General features: G+C 42.7%; 1 protein-coding gene across 2 annotated transcripts in view; it reads left to right on the forward strand.

Annotated features, from left to right (window-relative positions):
* The window catches only part of LOC139467111 (phosphatidylserine synthase 2-like), a 52,007-nt gene extending 31,241 nt beyond the window's left edge, over positions 1–20,766 (forward strand). Inside the window, exons 2-12 of one of the 2 annotated variants that reach the window (XM_071248829.1) lie at positions 8,878–9,101; positions 9,932–10,033; positions 10,512–10,594; positions 10,987–11,054; positions 11,415–11,546; positions 12,328–12,378; positions 13,697–13,810; positions 15,704–15,822; positions 16,117–16,231; positions 17,304–17,449; positions 18,302–20,766. In XM_071248829.1, coding sequence (XP_071104930.1) covers positions 8,974–9,101; positions 9,932–10,033; positions 10,512–10,594; positions 10,987–11,054; positions 11,415–11,546; positions 12,328–12,378; positions 13,697–13,810; positions 15,704–15,822; positions 16,117–16,231; positions 17,304–17,449; positions 18,302–18,611 — 1,368 coding nt within the window. In that variant the 5' untranslated portion in view covers positions 8,878–8,973 and the 3' untranslated portion in view covers positions 18,612–20,766. The remainder of the gene's footprint in view (positions 1–8,877; positions 9,102–9,931; positions 10,034–10,511; positions 10,595–10,986; positions 11,055–11,414; positions 11,547–12,327; positions 12,379–13,696; positions 13,811–15,703; positions 15,823–16,116; positions 16,232–17,303; positions 17,450–18,301) is intronic. The other variant, XM_071248830.1, reaches the window with a different exon arrangement.
* Positions 20,767–22,294: the final 1,528 nt, after the last annotated feature.

Here is a 22,294-nt window from a genome sequence, read left to right on the forward strand (position 1 = left end):
TCTGCCAATAACCTAAATTCTACCATGTATTCGGAAAATACTAGATTTTGTTGGTCAATCAGAGGTTTCAAATCACCGTAACCACTTCTGATTTAAACAGCTGATTTGATTACTGCATGACAGTACCATTGCTCTCTGCCAAACTACCATGCATTTGGAAAATACTTGCTTCTGTTGGTCAATCAGAGGTTTCAAATCACAGTAACCACTTCTGATTTAAACAGCTGATTTGATTACTGCATGACAGTACCATTGCTCTCTGTCAATAACCTAAATACTACCATGCATTTGGAAAATACTTGATTCTGGTCTTTGAAAGGCATCGATTCTGTTGGTCAATCAGAGGTTTCAAATCACCGTAACCACTTCTGATTTGAACAGCTAATTTGACTACTGGATCACAGTGGAAGCTGGAGTTTCGGTTACTGTGATATCAGAAATATGTGTGGCATTAGATGATGGAAAGTATACTAGATATATATCGACTACCGTATTCGAAGTAATAGGCGCCAAGGGGGCTCTCAAAATTAGAAATAGGGGCTCTCATTAGAATATTATTTTGTCGAAAAAAACTGAGTTGAAAGATAAATTCCGTGGTTTATGCTGACAGCCTGAAATGTTTATATACGAGAGATATATTTTTCCAGAATTTAATTGCCCATAATTAAGGGTGCATTTAACACACGAGTGTGTATTATACGCAAATGAATAAGTATTGTGTACATTGATCAATCTGAAAGGGTGCTAATTGGGATTATTCACGAGTCATATATTAGCAAATATCGCTTTAACCACTAGGCTACCCAACCGACGTAATCCCACTCAAAACACTGAATTAGACAAATGCAGCATCAGTATCTGCAGTGACATTCAAAGAGCTTACATTTTATTTTGTCATGTGGAATGGCTGTATAAACATGCTGTATTTTGTATGTAGTGCTTGGTTACCTGTAAATCTTACCACGCTATATTTAACATTTGAAACCAAGTCCTGCGTGTTCCATTCCAAATAACATTTTGTGCCAGAACTCCAGATAAGCTTTTGGTGTTGTGGGTATTTTACCCATGCATTTTAAAATCATTGGGTATCAGTAATTCTATCTGGGTATTCAAATTTCTGTTACCCACTAGTTGTTACACATGTGGGTATTTAAGTTAAATATTTAAAAACACTATTCATCTAGTCCCTGCAAACTGGTGTCGTGTGGTTTAGAGAGCTTTATAGGACTCAAAAATACCACGATACTTCCACAAGAAAGTGTGATGGCAAATGATCATGATGTAACTGTCATCGTGGAGTTTGTCAAGGTTGACGGAATGCCCGTTTATAATTTCAAAATAAGTTGCTGATTTGCTAATCGAATACGCAGGGTTACTTCACAATATTTTGATGATACGCACAAGTTTTATTTTTGTAGCGTATCTGTAATGTTCGTTGCGTATTTGATACGCTTGGATTTTATTTTACTGCATATTTCTGCATTTCTGATGCGTATTTTACGCAGATACACAGCTTATCTGTAGCTCTGTGTGCTGTTAAATCTACAGGTAAGAACTCTAAATTGAAAACGCATATGTTATCTGCTAATTATAACAGTGTCTCCAGTAGGGTAGAGGTGTATCAGTCCATTCCGATTACCAAGAAATGGCAGTGCCACATATCTCAGCTGGAGATCTACAGAACATTGGTGCAGAGAGTGATGGATGGAAGCCTGGCTGTCAGCTGTTGGTATCAGCTGTTGCTGACATAACATGTCAGTGGTGGAAACTAACATTATTAGTCCACGCGTCTTTATGATGACAACATACAGCAATCCCCTTAAAAATGGCAAATTTCTACTGGTATTTATGATACTAACAACGCGTGTTGGTCTTACGTTGTTAATGAATAATTTGCATACTCGTATATGCAAGGGGCCGACGTATGGTTCTCAGTAGGAAGTGACAACTTGGAGACGATGGCTTGCGGTATATACAGTTTTACTTTATACATGTAGATATATACATACCAAAGACACTATGTGCCAGGTCAGCACATAGTGGTTGTGGTTGTTGTCGAGGTGCCCCGGAGCACCCAGCCTAACCCTAGCTAGGCTAAGGGTAAGACCTTTCTTTCTTCCTTCTTCTCAATCTCTCTGGACCAAGGCTTATATAGCCAAGGTCACCTGACATTTAGTAAGTAATAAATATAAATATAAACAGTAATTCATCAGTGACATACTTCCACATCTCGTTCAGGATGGTAGATGGTCTTTGTACCCAAAAATGGGGATTAACAGTTAGGATTAGCATCTTATAAATAACAGCAATTAAAGTGTTTCAAGGCATATAGATGTCATGGCTCCAGGGTAATGAGCCTTTGCAATTAAATGTTCCTCAGACAATACGTGTCGTAAATCAGTCGCTAGGACAATACTTTACTATTGGGCAATTTGACAAGGACTATAGGACAAGTGCCAATTTCTAATGCTAGATATGTAAGGCAAAACCAACCCAAGAATACTTCTATTATAGTTCTTTTCAGATGAACAAAACCTTCCAAATGACGTGCTGGTTTTCTTTGGGGAATTAGTCAGCAAAGAGCTGAAGTCACAGGAGGCTAATCACAATTTTATTTACAAGAAAAATTAACAATGAACTATATCTTAACTATAGCTGAGGGTGCTACAGAGAGTCGGTACAACCCTCTAGGCTGTGGGAGAAAGATCTGCTTGTTAGAGCGACAAATCTCTTCTGGTTAAAATTTTGCTTCAGTATGTATTTAACAAAACTTAGAACAATGAAAAGGAATATGACTGGTTGATACATGATGGGGTGTGCCCTATAGTTAATGAATGGCTAGACAGAGGGGAATACTTAATCCTGTTAATCCTGTTGGACTGGCACTAATCTTGTTGACATATCTACTGGGTGCTTGGAAAGGGATTATGGTATCGACGAGCTTGTGTGGGGGCTAATCCTTAATGAGTCTAAATTGAAGTAATTGCTGAATGTTATTCAAATATAGATGACAGATTTACTGAAATAAAATAGTTCAAGGCAATCTATAAGACTATGTAGAGATATCTTCCGTCTTATTGGATATTATGTCTGGGAGATGCGATCTTGTTAACTTAGGCTTGTATTTATCTAAAAGCTTTAAATCTATTAAACTCTGTAGACATAACTCTTACTGTTTGACTGTTTGAGCTGACAGCCATTTTATGACATTTTATGACATCTAAGTTTGTCTTTCTTTTAGGGAGCCAAGCAGCTCCGAACATGAATATTTTAGGAGCCAAATCTAAGTTTTTAGGAGCCAACAGATATCTTAAACAGATATTATCACCAGATATGTTTACCTTTAGGTAGCCAAGTGGCCATCAGTGGGAAAGTTTAGGTCGCCGAGTCGTAGATTTAAGCCACTTTTGGCTGCCAAAATGGCCGCTACCTAGTGTGTGTGATTTATCTGACATGTATTTTACATAAAATGACACTTTACTATCTTTGCCATTGATGAAATTGTAGTCATACTAACATTAACAATGTTAGTCAGTTAGTAATTTGTGTTTATCCTTGAAGGACTCGGTTGACTGTTGACACTGACACACAGATACGCCATGAAACGTTCAGTTGGCCGAAGACAGTCCTTATGTGTCATCCTCCACTATGTCTACCAGTACTAGCAGTATTATACTGTTCAAATACTGGTATTTACGTGACTAATTTCACTTTCGGATCAACAGACATAGTCTCTGCCTTAATTGTTAATTCACTACAAATCATGCAAGTCAAGTTTCAAAGGGAGGATGGTGCATTATCCATGCATTGTTCCAGGGCTGTGCAACTTGCAGCTGGATTGCACTGAATTATACATAGCAACACGCATAGCTGCAGTCGCGTGGAGGAAGAGAAGCGAGTTCTGAGGTACCAGAACCTATTTTGTAATATTTTCCTGAATTCATTTTGTAGGTAAGTCAGTTTCTATGGTTAACAATGGATAACAATTCGGTAGTGTTACAAGCTTTGTGACCTAGATGTTCTTTAAATGATAGTATTTTATGTGTGTTAGTCTTTGATGGTGACTTGGTTTATAGCATGTCATAGTACCCTGTCTAGTGTTTGAAGTTGGTCATTATAAATATCAATCACTGGTTTGTCTGGTTCAGACTTGCTAGGCTACTATCATATATGCAGTACCACCTACCTGTCATTCCAATCTCCCCCTGTCTAGTTCCAACCCGCCCTGTACAATGCCAACCCGCCCTGTACAATGCCAACCCACCCGGTACAATGCCAACCCACCCTGTACAAAGCCAACCCACCCTGTACAATGCCAACCCGCCCTGTACAATGCCAACCCACCCTGTACAATGCCAACCCACCCTGTACAAAGCCAACCCACCCTGTACAATGCCAACTTACCCTGTACAAAGCCAACCCACCCTGTACAATGCCAACCCACCCTGTACAAAGCCAACCCACCCTGTACAATGCCAACTTACCCTGTACAAAGCCTACCCACCCTGTACAATGCCAACCCACCCTGTACAAAGCCAACCCACCCTGTACAATGCCAACTTACCCTGTACAAAGCCAACCCACCCTGTACAATGCCAACCCACCCTGTACAAAGCCAACCCACCCTGTACAATGCCAACTTACCCTGTACAAAGCCTACCCACCCTGTACAATGCCAACCCACCCGGTACAATGCCAACCCACCCTGTACAAAGCCAACCCACCCTGTACAATGCCAACCCACCCTGTACAATGCCAACCCATCCTGTACAAAGCCAACCCACCCTGTACAATGCCAACCCACCCTGTACAATGCCAACCCACCCTGTACAATGCCAACCCACCCTGTACAAAGCCAACCCACCCTGTACAAAGCCAACCCATCCTGTACAATGCCAACCCACCCTGTACAAAGCCAACCCACCCTGTACATTGCCAACCCGCCCTGTACAATGCCAACCCATCCTGTCTAGTGCCAACCCACCCTGTACAAAGCCTACCCACCCTGTACAATGCCAACCCACCCTGTACAATGCCAACCCACCCTGTACAATGCCAACCTATCCTGTACAATGCCAACCCACCCTGTACAATGCCAACCCATCCTGTACAATGCCAACCTATCCTGTACAATGCCAACCCACCCTGTACAATGCCAACCCATCCTGTACAATGCCAACCCATCCTGTCTAGTGCCAACCCACCCTGTACAATGCCAACCCACCCTGTACAATGCCAACCCACCCTGTACAATGCCAACCCATCCTGTACAATGCCAACCCATCCTGTACAATGCCAACCCACCCTGTACAATGTCAACCCACCCTGTACAATGCCAACCCATCCTGTACAATGCCAACCTATCCTGTACAATGCCAACCCACCCTGTACAATGCCAACCCATCCTGTACAATGCCAACCCATCCTGTCTAGTGCCAACCCACCCTGTACAATGCCAACCCACCCTGTACAATGCCAACCCACCCTGTACAATGCCAACCCATCCTGTACAATGCCAACCCATCCTGTACAATGCCAACCCACCCTGTACAATGCCAACCCACCCTGTACAATGCCAACCTATCCTGTACAATGCCAACCCATCCTGTCTAGTGCCAACCCACCCTGTACAATGCCAACCCACCCTGTACAATGCCAACCCATCCTGTACAAAGCCAACCCATCCTGTACAAAGCCGGCCCAACCTAAACAACACCCCCCCCACCCTGTACAACACCCCCCCACCCTGTACAACACCCACTCACCCTGTACAACACCCACCCACACTGTACAAAGCCAACCCACCCTGTACAACACCCACCCTGTACAACACCCACCCTGTACAACACCCACCCACACTGTACAAAGCCAACCCACCCTGTACAACACCCACCCTGTACAACACCCACCCACACTGAACAACACCCACCGACCCTGTACAACGCCCACCCTGTACAACACCCACCCACCCTGTACAACACCCACACTGTACAACACCCACCCACCCTGTACAACACCCACACTGTACAACACCCACCCACCCTGTACAACACCCACCCATACTGTACAACACCCACCAACCCTGTACAACACCCACCAACCCTGTACAACACCCACCCACCCTGTACAACACCCACCCACCCTGTACAACACCCACCCACCCTGTACAACACCCACCAACCTTGTACAACACCCACCAACCCTGTACAACACAACCCACCCTGTACAACACCCACCCATACTGTACAACACCCACCGACCCTGTACAACACCCACCCACCCTGTACAACACCCACACTGTACAACACCCACCCACACTGTACAACACCCACCCACACTGTACAACACCCACCCTGTACAACACCCACCCACCCTGTACAACACCAACCCACCCTGTACAACACCCACCCTGTACAACACCCACCCACCCTGTACAACACCCACCCACCCTGTACAACACCAACCCACCCTGTACAACACCCACACTGTACAAAACCAACCCACCCTGTACAACACCCACCGACCCTGTACAACACCCACCCACCCTGTACAACACCCACCCATACTGTACAACACCCACCCACCCTGTACAACACCCACCCTGTACAACACCCCCCCCACCCTGTACAACACCCACCCACCCTGTACAACACCCCCCCCCACCCTGTACAACACCCACCCTGTACAACACCCACCCACCCTGTACAACACCCACCCACCCTGTACAACACCAACCCACCCTGTACAACACCCACCCACCCTGTACAACACCCACCCACCCTGTACAACACCCCCCCCCCACCCTGTACAACACCCACCCTGTACAACACCCACCCACCCTGTACAACACCCACCCACCCTGTACAACACCCACACTGTACAACACCCACCCATACTGTACAACACCCACCCACCCTGTACAACACCCACCCACCCTGTACAACACCAACCCACCCTGTACAACACCCACCCACCCTGTACAACACCCACCCACCCTGTACAACACCCACCCACCCTGTACAACACCCACACTGTACAACACCAACCCACCCTGTACAACACCCACCGACCCTGTACAACACCCACCCACCCTGTACAACACCCACCCTGTACAACACCAACCCACCCTGTACAACACCCACACTGTACAACACCAACCCACCCTGTACAACACCCACCCACCCTGTACAACACCCACCAACCCTGTACAACGCCCATCCTTTACAATGCCCACCCATACTGTATTATGCTCACCCACCTTTTAAGGCCTTGATATTGGACAAATTACCATTTGTGACCAGGATTCGTATATCGACCCTGAGAACTAGCAAATTAAGATGGGAGACAGCATGGTTAAGGGGTGGTTTCACTGTAATGATTTCCACAGACAAATGTGAAATTAACACGAGCACTGGAATTGGATAGATTCCTTATTAAAACCAACATGCCAAATGTTACCAAATTTCAATCCATCATAATTAACTGCTCTTGGAAATGTAGTCAACATAAATCTTCAATTAGGCAGTGTCCTTCAATGCTAATAAAGTCGTCTACCCAAACATTTCTCTACCATTACTAATTTATCATAATTACAGTCAAAGCATTCACTGAGCTTTGTAAACAGAGGAAGTTGTTCAAACATGCCACGTACATGTTTAATTTGAAACCTCTGATCTGCTGATTCAAATATTTTTCGAAAGTTATTAGTATCTTATCGGCGAAACAATTGTAACTCCCATTCTTTAACACTGACTTACGACAGCCAGAGCACTAAGATTGCTTTGTCGAATGGGGCTTGGGGCCAGTTTAGTATAACAATCTTAGTGCTACGGCTGTTGCAAGTTTAAGTTAGAGTATACGAGTTACTGCTTATCCCAGTTGCACCCATACTTGTTTTCCAAGGCAGCTAACTGTTGATTGGATTGCCTTGTGTGTGTGTAGCCATGGTAAAACTGGTAGGCTGACCAATGTCTTCACAAGTGTCTAGTTCTCTCCATTGTGTCAACTGAAGTTTTAACACCTTGCATGGATGGTTCTTAATCCTGTAGATACCTAAACCTGAAGGCGGTTATGTGGTCTAAATCTCTATGACTTTGTTAAACTGATTGGAAAGTATTTAACTGAACACATCTCTGCTAGTTTCGCAGAGAAAAGTTGACAAAAGTAATTAAAAATTAGGGCCGTTGCGATTCACTCGCATTTTCGGTGAATCGAACCGTATCCATTCATGAATTGAATTCGTTATTCCTTGCCACTAGAATCGAATATTTATGAATATGCAATCATGTGCATTTACATACCCTGTACCTAAAATGTCCATAAGAACATATTATATGCATAGGTTTCCTTAAAGACAACACTCTTATAATATTTAATTTGACAGGAATTTGGTCACTGGTCATTGTAGCATTTGAGTAGATACTAAGACTAAGTACCTGGACAAGTGCAGCATATAAATGTATAATATAGAAAATTAACAAACCATGTCAAATAATTTATGTTGTTGTTGACAAATAATATGACAAATAATACATCAACTGCTGACTTATTATTGTATTCGTGGATTAATATTCGTATTCATTACCCTATATTCGTGATACGAATCGTATTTGCCTCATAGGTTATTCGTTGCAGCCCTACTGAAAATTAACCTCCTTTCTGAAGGTAATAGTAGGCACTTTCCCAGCTGAAGAACCCACTTTCCTCACTGGAACATTGGACACATGCTAAAAGTGTCCCTAGGGTGAGTGAAAATGAACTATTTTCAGAAGTGTCCTGTGGTTTTTATCACTATTAGGGTGAGTCGTTTTCCCCTCCTGTGCACAAGGGGTTGTGATGTAAAGTTTAGGTTTGTGATGAAGGATGTTTTTGTTGCAGCAGTCGCAGAAGCGACTAAGTCGTCTATGAGTGCTTGCTGTGGCCACGGTGATTCCCCCGAGAGGTAACCAAGGCTTGAGTCGTGAGGTGGCCAAGATGGCGTCTGCTCGGCAAGACACGGAGCAGCTGAAGATACACAACATGACAGCTCACGACTGGGAGGAGGAGAAACGCAAACACAAAAACTCCCAACTCTACGATGATGGAACCATGTCTTTCTTCTGGTGAGTGGCACAGGACCCCAGTACCCAGGCTTGTCTTCTGGTGAGTGGCACAGGACCCCAGTACCCAGGCTTGTCTTCTGGTGAGTGGCACAACTCTCACCTGTATAGAAGGTGGAGTAGGTCCCCAGTACCCAGACTTGTCTTCTGGTGAGTGGCACAGGACCCCAGTACCCAGACTTGTCTTCTGGTGAGTGGCACAACTCTCACCTGTATAGAAGGTGGAGTAGACCCCAGTACCCAGACTTGTCTTCTGGTGAGTGGCACAGGACCCCAGTACCCAGACTTGTCTTCTGGTGAGTGGCACAGGACCCCAGTACCCAGACTTGTCTTCTGGTGAGTGGCACAACTCTCACTGGTGTAGAAGGTGGAGTAGGTCCCCAGTACCCCAGGCTTGTCTTCTGGTGAGTGGCACAACACTCACTGGTGTAGAAGGTGGAGTAGGTCCCCAGTACCCCAGTCTTGTCTTCTGGTGAGTGGCACAACTCTCACCTGTATAGAAGGTGGAGTAGGTCCCCAGTACCCAGTCTTGTCTTCAGGTGAGTGGCACAACTCTCACCTGTATAGAAGGTGGAGTAGGTCCCCAGTACCCAGTCTTGTCTTCAGGTGAGTGGCACAACTCTAACCTGTATAGAAGGTGGAGAAAACAACTAATCTCCCTAGGAGTATTTTTAGGCTTGGACCAATGGACAAGTATCTGTGTCTATCCCGTCATTGGATTGATGTTTTATGGCAAATCACTCATTCCCACTGCCTTCTTTGTAGGTACAGAAAGTATAGGAGACTCCCCAACCCTTCCCTTCCCCAACTGTTTATGTGTGTTTGTGTTGCAGGCGCGCTCACACCATCACCGTGCTGTTCATCTTCATCATCATCCTGTTCTATGTGGCTCTGTTTGAAGACGTCGTCCCGGACCGAGACTACAATGCCAAACGGTGAGGATGCACATGAGGACGGACGTCATATTTGTGTCAACTTTTAAACTGAGACTTACACTCGCCACAGATGTAAAAGTCAAATCTAACATCAGTTCTAACATCAGTTCTAACATTAGTTCTAACGTGCAGACTTGTGTCCCTTTGCTGTGCAACGGTCTACTAATTGTGGTTGTGGTATGTTAAAGTATGGGAGTTACGATCATCTAAGCGCTAAGATCTCTTTGTGCAAGTGGTTCTTGGTTTGTCAACACCCTACTGTTCCCAAGGATTTCACCAAAGTGGCGATCCTCTACAACCTCACTTTAGCCTTCCCTGACACATTAAGCTGACACACTGTGATGTAACTGGAATACTGTTCAAAGTGGTTTTAACTCCCCCATCCTTGGAAGTGTGTGAGATCTGCACAATGTAAATGTACTTCCTTAAGGGACAAGGGATATTTGATAATGGTCTGCTATTGGATGCTATTTCACAGAGGACTGATGGCAGTGGTGCTAGCCTTTCTACTGTTCGGAGTGACCCAGACTCCTGATGGACCTTTCGTCAGACCACATCCAGGTCAGGAGTTACCTCCCTTTCAGTCATTGTTTTTATTCAAACTTCAATTGAAAAAGCTAAAGTTTTACCTTTCCTCATGCTACAGAGTGTTATAGGTGTGGTGTCAGATAAGTATGAAGACATTTAATCAGAAAAGCTCATTTTTGAAGTTTGTGTGAGTGAAGAACCCATGTTTAATGGGTTCGTTGATCATTTCAATTTCTGTTTAAAAGAGAAATAATGAAATTAAAAAAAAAATTGAGAGTTCATCATCTGCTTTTTTGTGACCGTAGAAACAATAATGACCTTAAAAATCTGAACAAAGAAGGAATTTCCTATGTAATGTATACTTGATAATTGTGGATAACATTACAGTATATACTATAGCCACATATTTTTGTCTTACTTTTCAGCATTTTGGAGACTTATCCTGTGCCTGAGTATAACATATGAACTTGCCTTAGTATTTTTGTTATTCCAGGTAAGTTGTTTGAAATGTACTTCTGGGATATAAACAGTTGATTTAAAAAGAAATATTCTCAAAAATCTATTCAAGAATTATTTTCACTAAGCAAAACTGCAAGTTTGCAAAGCTGGGGCCCGTTCCGCTGAGCGATCTTAGCACTATGACTGTAACAAGTCTAGGTTAAAATATGATCATCTTAGCGCTAAGACTGCTTCATGGAATGGGGTCTTGAATTGTTATTTATGTATAGTTTTGTTTTTTTCACACAGAGAAGTATTATTCTGACAGCAATGAATTAACGCTTGTCGGTAATGAATTAAAATAAGATGTTTAAGAAAACTTCATCTTGAATTCATTGTTTATATTTTCTCACAGAGAGTAGAGGATGCAAGACTGTTGTTAAAACATTTTGATGAAGAATTAGGGAAGCCATTACCAGAAAAAGCATATGGTGGAAACTGCTTTTTGTATGATGCAAACCACACAGATCCATTGCACAATATATGGGTAAGATGCTTGGCTCATCTCATTCAAGACTTGGGTACCTTTACTTATACTCATAATACATGTTAACTTACCTGAGCTGATTGAGCTTAGTTGGGTTAATTGAAGCTTAGTTGGGTTAATTGAAGCTAGTTGAGCTGCTTGAAGATAAGTTGAGCTGATTGAAGCTGAGTTGAGCTGATTGAAGCTACGTTGATCTGATTGAAGCTACGTTGATCTGTTTGAAGCTGAGTTGAGCAGATTGAAGCTAAGTTGAGCAGATTGAAGCTAAGTTGAGCAGATTGAAGCTAAGTTGAGCATGTTGAAGCTAAGTTGAGCAAACTGAAGCCAAGTTGAGCAAATAGAAGCTAGGTTGAGCAGATGAAGTTAAGTTGAGCAGATTGAAGCTAGGTTGAGCAGATTGAAGCTAAGTTGAGCAGATTGAAGCTAAGTTGAGCAAATAGAAGCTAGGTTGAGCAGATCGAAGCTACGTTGATCTGATTGAAGCTGAGTTGAGCAGATTGAAGCTAGGTTGAGCAGATTGAAGGTAAGTTGAGCATGTTGAAGCTAAGTTGAGCTGATTGAAGCTAAGTTGAGCAGATTGAAGCTAAGTTGAGCTGATTGAAGCTAAGTTGAGCTGATTGAAGCTAAGTTGAGCTGATTGAAGCTAAGTTGAGCAGATTGAAGCTATGTTGAGCAGATTGAAGCTAAGTTGAGCAGATTGAAGCTAAATGGTGTAACTATGAAGGCACTGCTTCTGTACCATGACAGCCAGAAGATAACTCTCTATTTTGTGACATTTCAGGACAAAGTAGATGGCTTTGTCCCCACCCACTTCTTCGGCTGGTGGCTGAAGGTATGATGTAGATAGTAACTGAAGGAACAGAATGTATGGATGTCAACTTCTTTATCATGAGGAACACATCCGCCGGAGTATATACCTACCCCTTCAGTTAGTTTGGCCTTCGCTATTGCATCTCTTGGCTTTAGGAGATCTATGACAGATAGCGGATCTAACTGCAATTCTTGTTTTAACCTAGCCTGGGCTGGGACATGGTCTTGACGTTCTTGTAACATGTGAGCAATGGTTTCAGCCTGATTGCAAGATGAACAAACCTTGTCATAGTGCTTTTTGTGACCGAGTCTGAGGCGAGCAGAGAACATATGACTATATATATATATATATGTATTTACCTGTAAGGACAACAAAAGTAATAAGATGACAAAGGTGGAAAATTATCAAGGGAAGCAAACAGATACTTGGCACTGATAGGTGTTTAGAAATTGACTAAAGGAAGCCAACACTTAATAGTTATTTAGTGCCGATAGATGACAGCGATGGACAACTGGAAGCCAGGACTTAAATTAGCACTGATTGGTAATAGCAATAGAAATGGCAATGGACAAATGGAAGCCGGCTGGATAATGAGCATAGACAATTATCAAAGCAATAAGTCCCAAGCACTAGGGAGATAGGTTCCCTGGTCAAGGTTCCTGGCTGTCCTGTGTCTCCTGATGTCATTGGCAAAACGTTGTGTTCCTCAAAAAAAGTTGACATCCATAAATTCTCATCGTTATGTGTATCACTTCTAAATGCCATTCAATGACTAGATATTAACTGTTCATTCATTTGAACCGCCTCCGTGGTCTAGTGGTAGAGCGTCCGCCAGGAGAGCGGAAGGTCCGGGGTTCGATCCCCAGCCGCGTCACTGCATCCTGCATCACTTCGGGCTTTCCTCCCACATTAAGCTGAAATGGTGCGATATAACTGGAATATTGTTAAAAACAGCGTAAAACCCAACTCACTCACTCACTCTATCACTCACTCACTCACTCACTCACATTACCTAAAATTCAAATTTATGTCTCCAAAATGACTATCAACAATGAGACGGCCTCACTACACACTTTGGATAGTGGGAATACCATCTTGAATATCAACACAAAAACTACATATTCCACATATTGGTTTATTGAGCAGCAATTGTAAGAATAGAAATTACATAATTGGCATCCGGTGAGTTTTCACTGCTGGGGTTGCATTGATATTGAGTCACATTTTTGGCAAGGTCAGCAGTCGTATTAATTTCGAGATGCATTGATTTCCAGATTTACTGTAAATGTGTGTTTAGGACTTGGAGTGACTGGACAGCCTGTGTGTGCCTCTGTTTCAGACCCTGATACTGCGGGACTGGTGGCTGTGTACGGTGCTCAGCATAATGTTCGAGCTGCTGGAGTATACCCTGGAGCACCAGCTGCCCAACTTCAGTGAATGTTGGTGGGATCACGTGAGTACAGCCAAGCTCCTCACAGCAATAGCCCGTGCACGCAGGTCTCTATACTATTGCCAGGGTATGAAACTCCCAAAATTTTCAGCCAGACCACAGGACTGGCTAGCCCTGACCAAAACCTGCCTGCCCACTATGATCATATGTTTCTCAGGATAATTTAATTAAAACTTTAAATCGAATTCATTGAACATGAAGTAATGCAAGAAAAGAAATAGCAAACACTTTTAAGGTCAGATTTGTATTTGATATCCTAGAATATATCATGTAAATAATGCTTATCATCGGGAAATATTTAGAATCTTTTTACATATGAAATATAACCCGACTGTCAGGTAGGGGATTTGAAAATCTGGCAGCCCAAGTTGAAATCAACCCGTCTCGGACGGTCGGGCAGGCGGGTATTTCGAACACTGCTATTGCTGCCACTAGTCAAAGCTCCCCACTGTGATAGGTGGCCACAGCCATGCATGGAGTTGAATTCACAACCGACTGACCGTTATGTTTACAAACAAGTGATGACTGCCGTGACGCCGAATGCTCTTGCTAAATTATTTTCTTTGTTTGTCAATTTGAATTTTTATTTCATTTCAACTATCATGTAATTGGTATAGTTAGAATGTAAGGGGAATTGGGTGATTTTCCATTCATCTTCAATCTCAAACCAATCTGATCAAACAAACAAAAAGGTAAATTCATCTGGGAAATATTGTAAGTTGTAAACCTTTTCAAAATTAACTATGATGGCATTCGCAAAGACATAAACAAAAGTATAAACGTTACCACAATTGGAGTTAAGAGGGCAAATTTCAAAATTCTTGTAATGGCCGCTTCCATACTGACGGCAGTGATGTTACTGAGAATGTAACAAAGGTGTCACATGCTGGAAGGGAGCTTAGAGTACAGCATGACAAGGGAGGTAACTCTACGAAGGGAGACAACTCTGGGCATAACTCACTTGGGTCCACTGTGTAAATCTGCTTCATGTGTAATACCTCAAGCAGCAATTAAGTAGTGATATTGCTTGATGTCATCATAACCTGTGTGCATTTAGGTTGTACAATATGTTGGCTTCATTTAAAGACAGGAAGAAAATAGGTAGACAGTTTGATTTAAAGACAAGGATTTTTTGTTTGTTTGTTGTTTAATGCCACACTCAGCATTATTCTAGCTATATGACAGTGGGCTGTAAATATTCGAGTCTGGACCCGACAGTCTAGTGATTGACATCAGTAGCAACGATCCACACGATTGGACATGCATCAACCAAGTTAGCAAGTCTAACCCCAATCCTGTCACCTCTTAGGACAAGCATAGTTGCCCTTTTGGGCAAGCATGGATTGCTGATGTCCTATTCTGCATCAGATCTCCACAGGTCTGAAGACAAGAGCAAACAGTGGCAACTTGAACAGTTATTGGTTGTCTCGGGTCCATGTTGAAGTTCAGGGTATCTCAGAGGGCTAGCACTATAAAACAGGCTTTAGTCATGGTACAAGCAAAGCAGCCAGTCATACGCACAGACACAAGTGTAATACTATTAGCTAATATTATATTTCACTCTTGAAGATCCCGGGGTTCAATTGGTCTTCAGCAACCCATGCTTGCTGTAAAAAGCAACTTTGCTTGTTGTAAGAGGCCACTAACAGGACTCGGGGTCAGGCTTGCTGACTTGGTTAAAGCATGTCATTGTATCCCAGTTGCGTGGATTGATGCTCATGATATCAATCACTGGATTGTCTGGTCCAGACTCGATTATTTGTGTAGGTGGAATATTGTTGTGTGCGACATTAAGCAACAAACAAACAAACAACACAGGTCTTCATGAACACAGTTGACAGATGATGTTTTATGAGTTCTTCCTTATTGGTTATGTTTTTTCCTTCTCCGTTTCAGTGGGTGATGGATGCCCTTGTATGTAATGGGTTTGGTATTTATCTGGGCATGAAGACCCTGCGCTATCTCACCATGAAGCCGTACCATTGGAGGGGCATGTGGGACATCCCAACCTACAGGTAAGTGACATAGTTCAGTGGAGTCTGTCCAGTTCGGGGGCGGTCGGGTAGCCTAGTGGTTAAAGCATTTGCTCATCACGCTGAAGACCCGGGTTTGATTCCCGACATGGGTACAATGTGTGAAGCCTATTTCTGGTGTCCCCCGCCGTGATATTGCTGGAATATTGCTAAAAGCAGCGTAAAACCATACTCACTCACTCACTCACTGTCCAGTTCGGACAAGCCATTTAGTGAGTGCCTGTTAGGTGATTCAGTGTTCCATTGCTTGAGTATGTTTTTGGTATATTTCGCCAGCGGCAAGTTGCGGCGTGTTGCTGCCCAGTTCACACCTTACAGCTGGACGGACTTCGACTGGAAGCCCACGGCCAGTCTCAAGCGCTGGTGTGCCATGTGTGGAGTCATCGCTATAGTGAGTACACTGGGGAGATGGAAGTGTGCAATCTCATTAAGATCAGACCTTATTTCTCGCTACCACTAAATAAAGATCTGAAGACATCCCATTACCGGTCACGTCAGAACAACCTTTCATCCAACCATTCAGTGTGTCGCTTACCAGATTTTGAAAGTGACAGTAGGAATGGGATTTCTAATCATGCAATCTCGAAAACTTTAACATGGGGTAATCTGAACGATAGTTACGGGTTTAACGATTGAATCCTTACAATCTAGACCATCGATTAACCATTCCAGAATGTTTTTTTGTTCAGGTTTCAAATTTGTTATCGAGAATTTTTCAAAATATGTTTCGAAGCGTAGTCGCCAATTTGAAATTTTGTGCCGTAAAGCACAAGAAAGCTGCCTTCTGATGGTCATTCCATTGGTCGGTCAAAGTTCGCGCAAGGTCGGTCTGACGTGACCCGTAATGGGATGTCCTCAGATCTTTCTTTAGCGATAGCGAGAACAGGATCTGATTTTAATAACATTGGGAAGTGTGTGTATGGGAATTGAATCATACAGAGAATGGCTTGGAAATCTGTGAAACCCAGGTGGTTCTTTTCTATCCAGTCATTTAGTGAATGTGTAGGTACATACGTGTTGGGTATCAAGTCTGCATAGAAACCCAACATGCGCAAATTTGTGAGGTATTGGGTTCTTAATCTGTGTCAAAACTATGACAAGAGAACAACAACATATCTTTGTTGGGCAAAGAAATGGGGCTCTTCGGACAGTTTCTGCTTGAAACCTCAATGGTGGCACAAGATTGGTTCACTTTGGATCAATTCTGCTCTGAAACCTCAATGGGGACTCATTCAATGGGGTAATGGATGTCTTGGGGTACGAGAATGGAGTACCGGGGTCACATCGGCCCCAGGCTCCACATGTGATGTGAACGAAGCCAAGGGGAGACAACTGAGTTTGCTTCCTTCCAGTTGGCTTCCATCCAGGCAATAACTCTTGTACCAACTGCTTTTACCCTGAACAGCGTCGTAAAGTGTAGGTGGTCCTGTGCTTCCTTGCTGATGTTCCTCTTGTTCTTCCAGTTCCTGCTGGCGGAGTTGAACACGTTTTACCTGAAGTTCGTCCTGTGGATCCCCCCAGAACACTACCTGTGCCTTGGTCGTTTGGTATTCTTCCTTTTCATGGGAGCTGCAGCGATGCGGGAAACATTTCAGTATTTAGATGACCCGTGAGTAGCGACATTACAGTTAACACATGACTGAGGTTTTGGTGGAAAATGTAAGAAACACAAGTGAGGGAAAAGCCTGAAAAATCTAAATGCAAGAACTACCAGAAAGAGTGAAAACACGTCAGTGAAAAAATACAGGAGTTGTTGTATAAAACGTATTTGATGACAGCAGGAGAAAGAAAGACCATGTGCAGCATGCAGACAACTGAAGTCATGACTGTTAAGGTTGAACACCATTGCATCACCCCAATTGGCTCAGTGAGGAAACAGTGGGTTACAATACTAAACAGGATATGTGAGGTTGCAGCTCCGATTCATGGAATTTTCATGACCAGTCAAAAATCAACATTAGATGCATATTAAAAGGATGTTTTATGAATCATGGGTGCTGTAACTCAGTTAAGATAGAAAGTAGAGGGCATTCTCGACAACGACTGAGTTTGTGGGCTTTCCACTGTTTGAACAAGTCCGAAGAACAAAAGGATGTATATAAATGATATGGAATTCTGTACTACAGCAGCATTTCAGTATTTAGATGACTCGTGAGTCGTTTCGGGGCGGTCGGGTAGCCTACTGGTTAAAGCATTCGCTCGTCACGCTGAAGACCCGGGTTCGATTCCCGACATGGGTACAATGTGTGAAGCCCATTTCTGGTGTCCCCCGCCATGATATTGCTGGAATATTGCTAAAAGCCGCGTAAAACCATACTCACTAACTCACTCATGTGAGTTGTTTCACTACAAATCGTGTCTACTAAATTATTAACTGATTGTGGTTTCTTTTGAGCGTCAGGAAAAAGGCATCAATAATGTTGTGGACATAAGTCAGAAAATGTTTTTTCTGTGTTTTCAGGAAATGCAAGAAGTTCGGCCGCCAGTCGTGGATCATCGCGGCAATCATCATCACGGAGTGCCTCATTACGCTTAAGTTCGACTGGCAACTTGTTGTGAAGCCAGTTCCCCAGCTCATCGCCTCGTTCTGGCTCGCTGGCTTTGTGTGTCTTGTCAGCTGGACTGCGTGGAAGTTTTATGTGAAGAGGGATGTGAAGAATGACGTCCCCAAGATTGAGCATAATGACGACGTAAAGGCTGGCGACAAGTCCTCGTCTAAAGAGACCCCTATGCAACTGAGAACGCGCCCCATTAATGGCTCTGTGCATTAGTAGGCAGGTCTCAGTTTATGTCTATCAGTGTTTTTGTGACCGAAATGTTCCAGTGAAGGGTTTTATATATTCTCATAATAGGAAAAGAGACTGCTAAGTGTTTTTCTTGATTGGCTGTGTACAATTTGAAGGTTCTATTTTTATGGTGAGTGTTCTATATAGTCTTTATTGTAAATATGATCTGGCATTCATTTACCTATTGTGTGTGTGCTATGGATGGATATGAAGATTTGTAACTTGCAGTTCGGCCAAATTATTTTGTCTTTTCTGTTCTGGCGATGAGTCCCTGAAATTTGTAGAAGCAAACAAATCCTATTTTTCTTTTTTGAAGTGGTGTATTTGATTGAAAATGTGGTTATTTTCACTGGGTTTTTGTTGTTTTGTCCTAGCGTCATTATCACAAAATACCAGAAAGCCATCACCTTTGATCTGTCACTGTCACCGCAGTTATATTTTTGTGATTCTATTTGATGATTACTATCATTAGAATTAAATATATGAGTTTTTATTCTCCCCACCTAAAGAAATAAACAACATCAACAACAGAATATTGAATCACCGCCAAAACTACTGACAAGTAGGGAATTGTGATTCTTATTATTTCAATCAAAAACATCACTTTTATGATTTTGCAAAATTCATGGTAGCTCATCCCCAGAACATGGATCACAGTTCGAAACACCTGATTGATAAAAAGAGTTGATTGAAGTTAGCGCGAGTCTTGTAAGCTTGTTAGCCTCGTGATAAGGGCATCTGGAGATAATAACACCTTGTATTTTGAGGTATTTTCTTATAATATGTGTGGTCATAATCCAGGCCTTTCATCTACAAGCTTGTATCGTTTTGTCACATGTTTAACGCTCGGGGCCCATCCCACAAGGCGATCATGGCGCTACGACTGTCGTAAGTTTATGTTAAAGCATGGGAGTTACGATCATCTTAGCGTTACGATCACTTTGTGGAATCAGCCCTGGTATTTTGAGAGTGATAATGCTATCTCATGCTGTAATTATTCATAAAGTGTTGGCATGGAAACAGTGTGAGTTATTTAAATGTACTATGCTACTCAACATTGGCTAAGGATCACAACCTGACTGAAGATGACTGTTTTGGTCCTTTGCAAATGTTAGTAAATGTTGACTGTGAATGTCAAGATGATTTCAAACATTTGGGATTCTGTATGGAATAGACTTAGACATTTCCAAATGGTTCAGCAATGAGGTTCAATCAAATAAACAATGAACCACCAGCCGTCTGAAACCTGCATGGTCTATCCTTGGTGTCATATAAGAGCGAAATACAGCCATATTTTCTATTACGGCTGTATGTTGTCAGAGATGTCAATATGCTGCACCTGGAAGAAATTAGGGCTGGGACGAGTCCAAATGTACTTCCCGGGTACCCCCACCCCTATTACCCGACCCTACCCAGGTACCCGCTGTAGGTCTCAAGAGATAGGTACAAACTGTCCGATGGGAAAAGTTTGCCCTTGCAAAATGTATTCAGATGCACGTATAAAACGATCAGGTCATTCACACAATAGAGTTTTCTTCATGAAGTTTTATCTTTATTTAAACATATACGAGTCAGAAGTAATGGGTGCATAGTCAGAAAGAATTGAGAACATTAGTGACTTGTAGTGTAACCATAGAGTTCTATATAATTTTTGTCATTGTCATATATCAGGTGACTAACCATTTGTCCTGGTAGTCTTGTGGGTACCCGGGTCCTACTCAGTACCCACCCAACCCTGGTACCCAAGTACCCGAGTACCCGAGTTAACCGTCCCAGCCGTAGAGGAAATGTAGATGAAAGTTAGACCTTGACTGTGAACTTTTTTTCTTACTTTTTTTTCACAATTGTAAGGAGTTTGCTTTTGGAAGATTTTTTCAGTTTTTTGCCAAGTTTGGGATATTGTGAATGTGCATTGTGCTGAGTTGTCCTGATTCCATGAGTAAACATTCCAAGGAATGAATCCTAGAGAGGTATGATGGTTCCGTGCTGGGAAATGGAGTTTTGGTAGCTTGAGAAACAAGAGTATGTACCTGCACACTGAAAATATTCTCAATATCAAAGAATCTGTACAAACGTTTGTGCCTCTGCTGAACAAAAACATGTACGGCTCATGACTATATTTGAGGATATTTATTTTGTAGTGGAGGACATAGTTTCAGGAAAATGCACCCCAAAATATTCATCATCCCAATCTCATTGAAATCAGATCTTGGTTCTCACTACCACCAAACAAAGATCTGAGGACATACCTTTAGGGGTCACGTCAGATGGACCTTCAATCTGACCGATCATAGCGTTGCTTACCAGATCATGAAAGTGACATTCGGAATGTGAGTTCTGATAATGCAAACTCAAGTTCCGGGTTTAACGACTAAATCCATACAATCTAGACCATCTATTAGCCATTCCAGAATGTTCTTTTGTTCAGGTTTCAAATTTGTAATTTGTAATTTGTCAAAATATGTTTCGAAGCGTAGTCACCAATTTGAATTTGTGCCGTAAAGCATGAGAAAGCTGCCTTCTGATTGGTCAATCCATTGGTCGGTCAAAGTTCGTGCAAGGTCGGTCTGACGTGACCTGTAATGGAATGTCCTCAGATCTTTGTTTAGCGGTAGCGAGAACTAAGATCTGTTTTTAATGAGATTGTTCATGATCCCAAATTTGTTAGTTCAGTATATGGATATTTGGTTTTTGAATTTGGACATCCTGGACTGTTATCTCAGACAACCTAGCTGAAAATAATTCTCCCAGTTGAACATTTTCACTTCACTGGAGAATAATTTTTTATAAACTATTTTTTAAGCCTGTAGTATAACCAACCCACTGACTGCCTATTTTCTTGTATTTATTGAAGTGACATATGTAGCTGTTTGAAGTGATGAAATAGTTCTATATATTTGTATCTGCTTGCCCTGCCTCATCATCTACCATTACCTCCTCTGTAGCTCCCTGATTTCATCCTGTACACACTCACTGGTACGTGTGTTAATAATTATATACTACCCAACGTTTGACAGGGACTGACGCTGTGTGGTTGTTGTTTAATGCCCCTCGCGGCAATATTCCTGCTATATGGCCGCGGTGTGTAAATAATCGAGTCTGGACCAGACGGTCCAATGATTGACATCATAAGCATCGATTTACGCAATTGGGATACGAAGACAGGCATCAACCAAGTCAGCGAGTCTGACACCCGATCCCAATAGTCGCCTCTGACAACAAGCATGTCGCCTTTTACGGCAAGCATGGGTTGCTGAAGGCCTATTCTACGAACTTTACTTGAAGGTGTCTGATTGCAGGAAGATGATGTATCGGGCCAACACAGTTGCAAGCTATGAAGTACACATTTAAAGCAGTTGCAGCTTGATGTTTGTAAGATAGGAATAAACCGATCCCTATGAAACGTTGAGTAGTATTGCTGACCTCACTGCTGTCTGGTTGTACCTGGTGGCGTGTGCTATCTCTCATGCTGTGTATCTGATTGTGTGAGAAGCACCACCTGTATTTCTGTGCCATGTCTTGGAGTATTGAGGGTTCCTTGGGGTGAATAGACAACAGTCAGTCACAGCAGTCCCGTAGAAACACTCCTCCAGAAGTATTTTTATGGGAGATCTTGGGGTTTCACATATGTTCACAGGAAATCTTGGGGTTTCACATAGGCTCACGGG

Source organism: Haliotis cracherodii, unplaced genomic scaffold, assembly GCF_022045235.1.
Source record: "Haliotis cracherodii isolate W230 unplaced genomic scaffold, xgHalCrac1.p SCAF_19, whole genome shotgun sequence".
In the NCBI taxonomy this organism is placed as follows: domain Eukaryota; kingdom Metazoa; phylum Mollusca; class Gastropoda; order Lepetellida; family Haliotidae; genus Haliotis; species Haliotis cracherodii.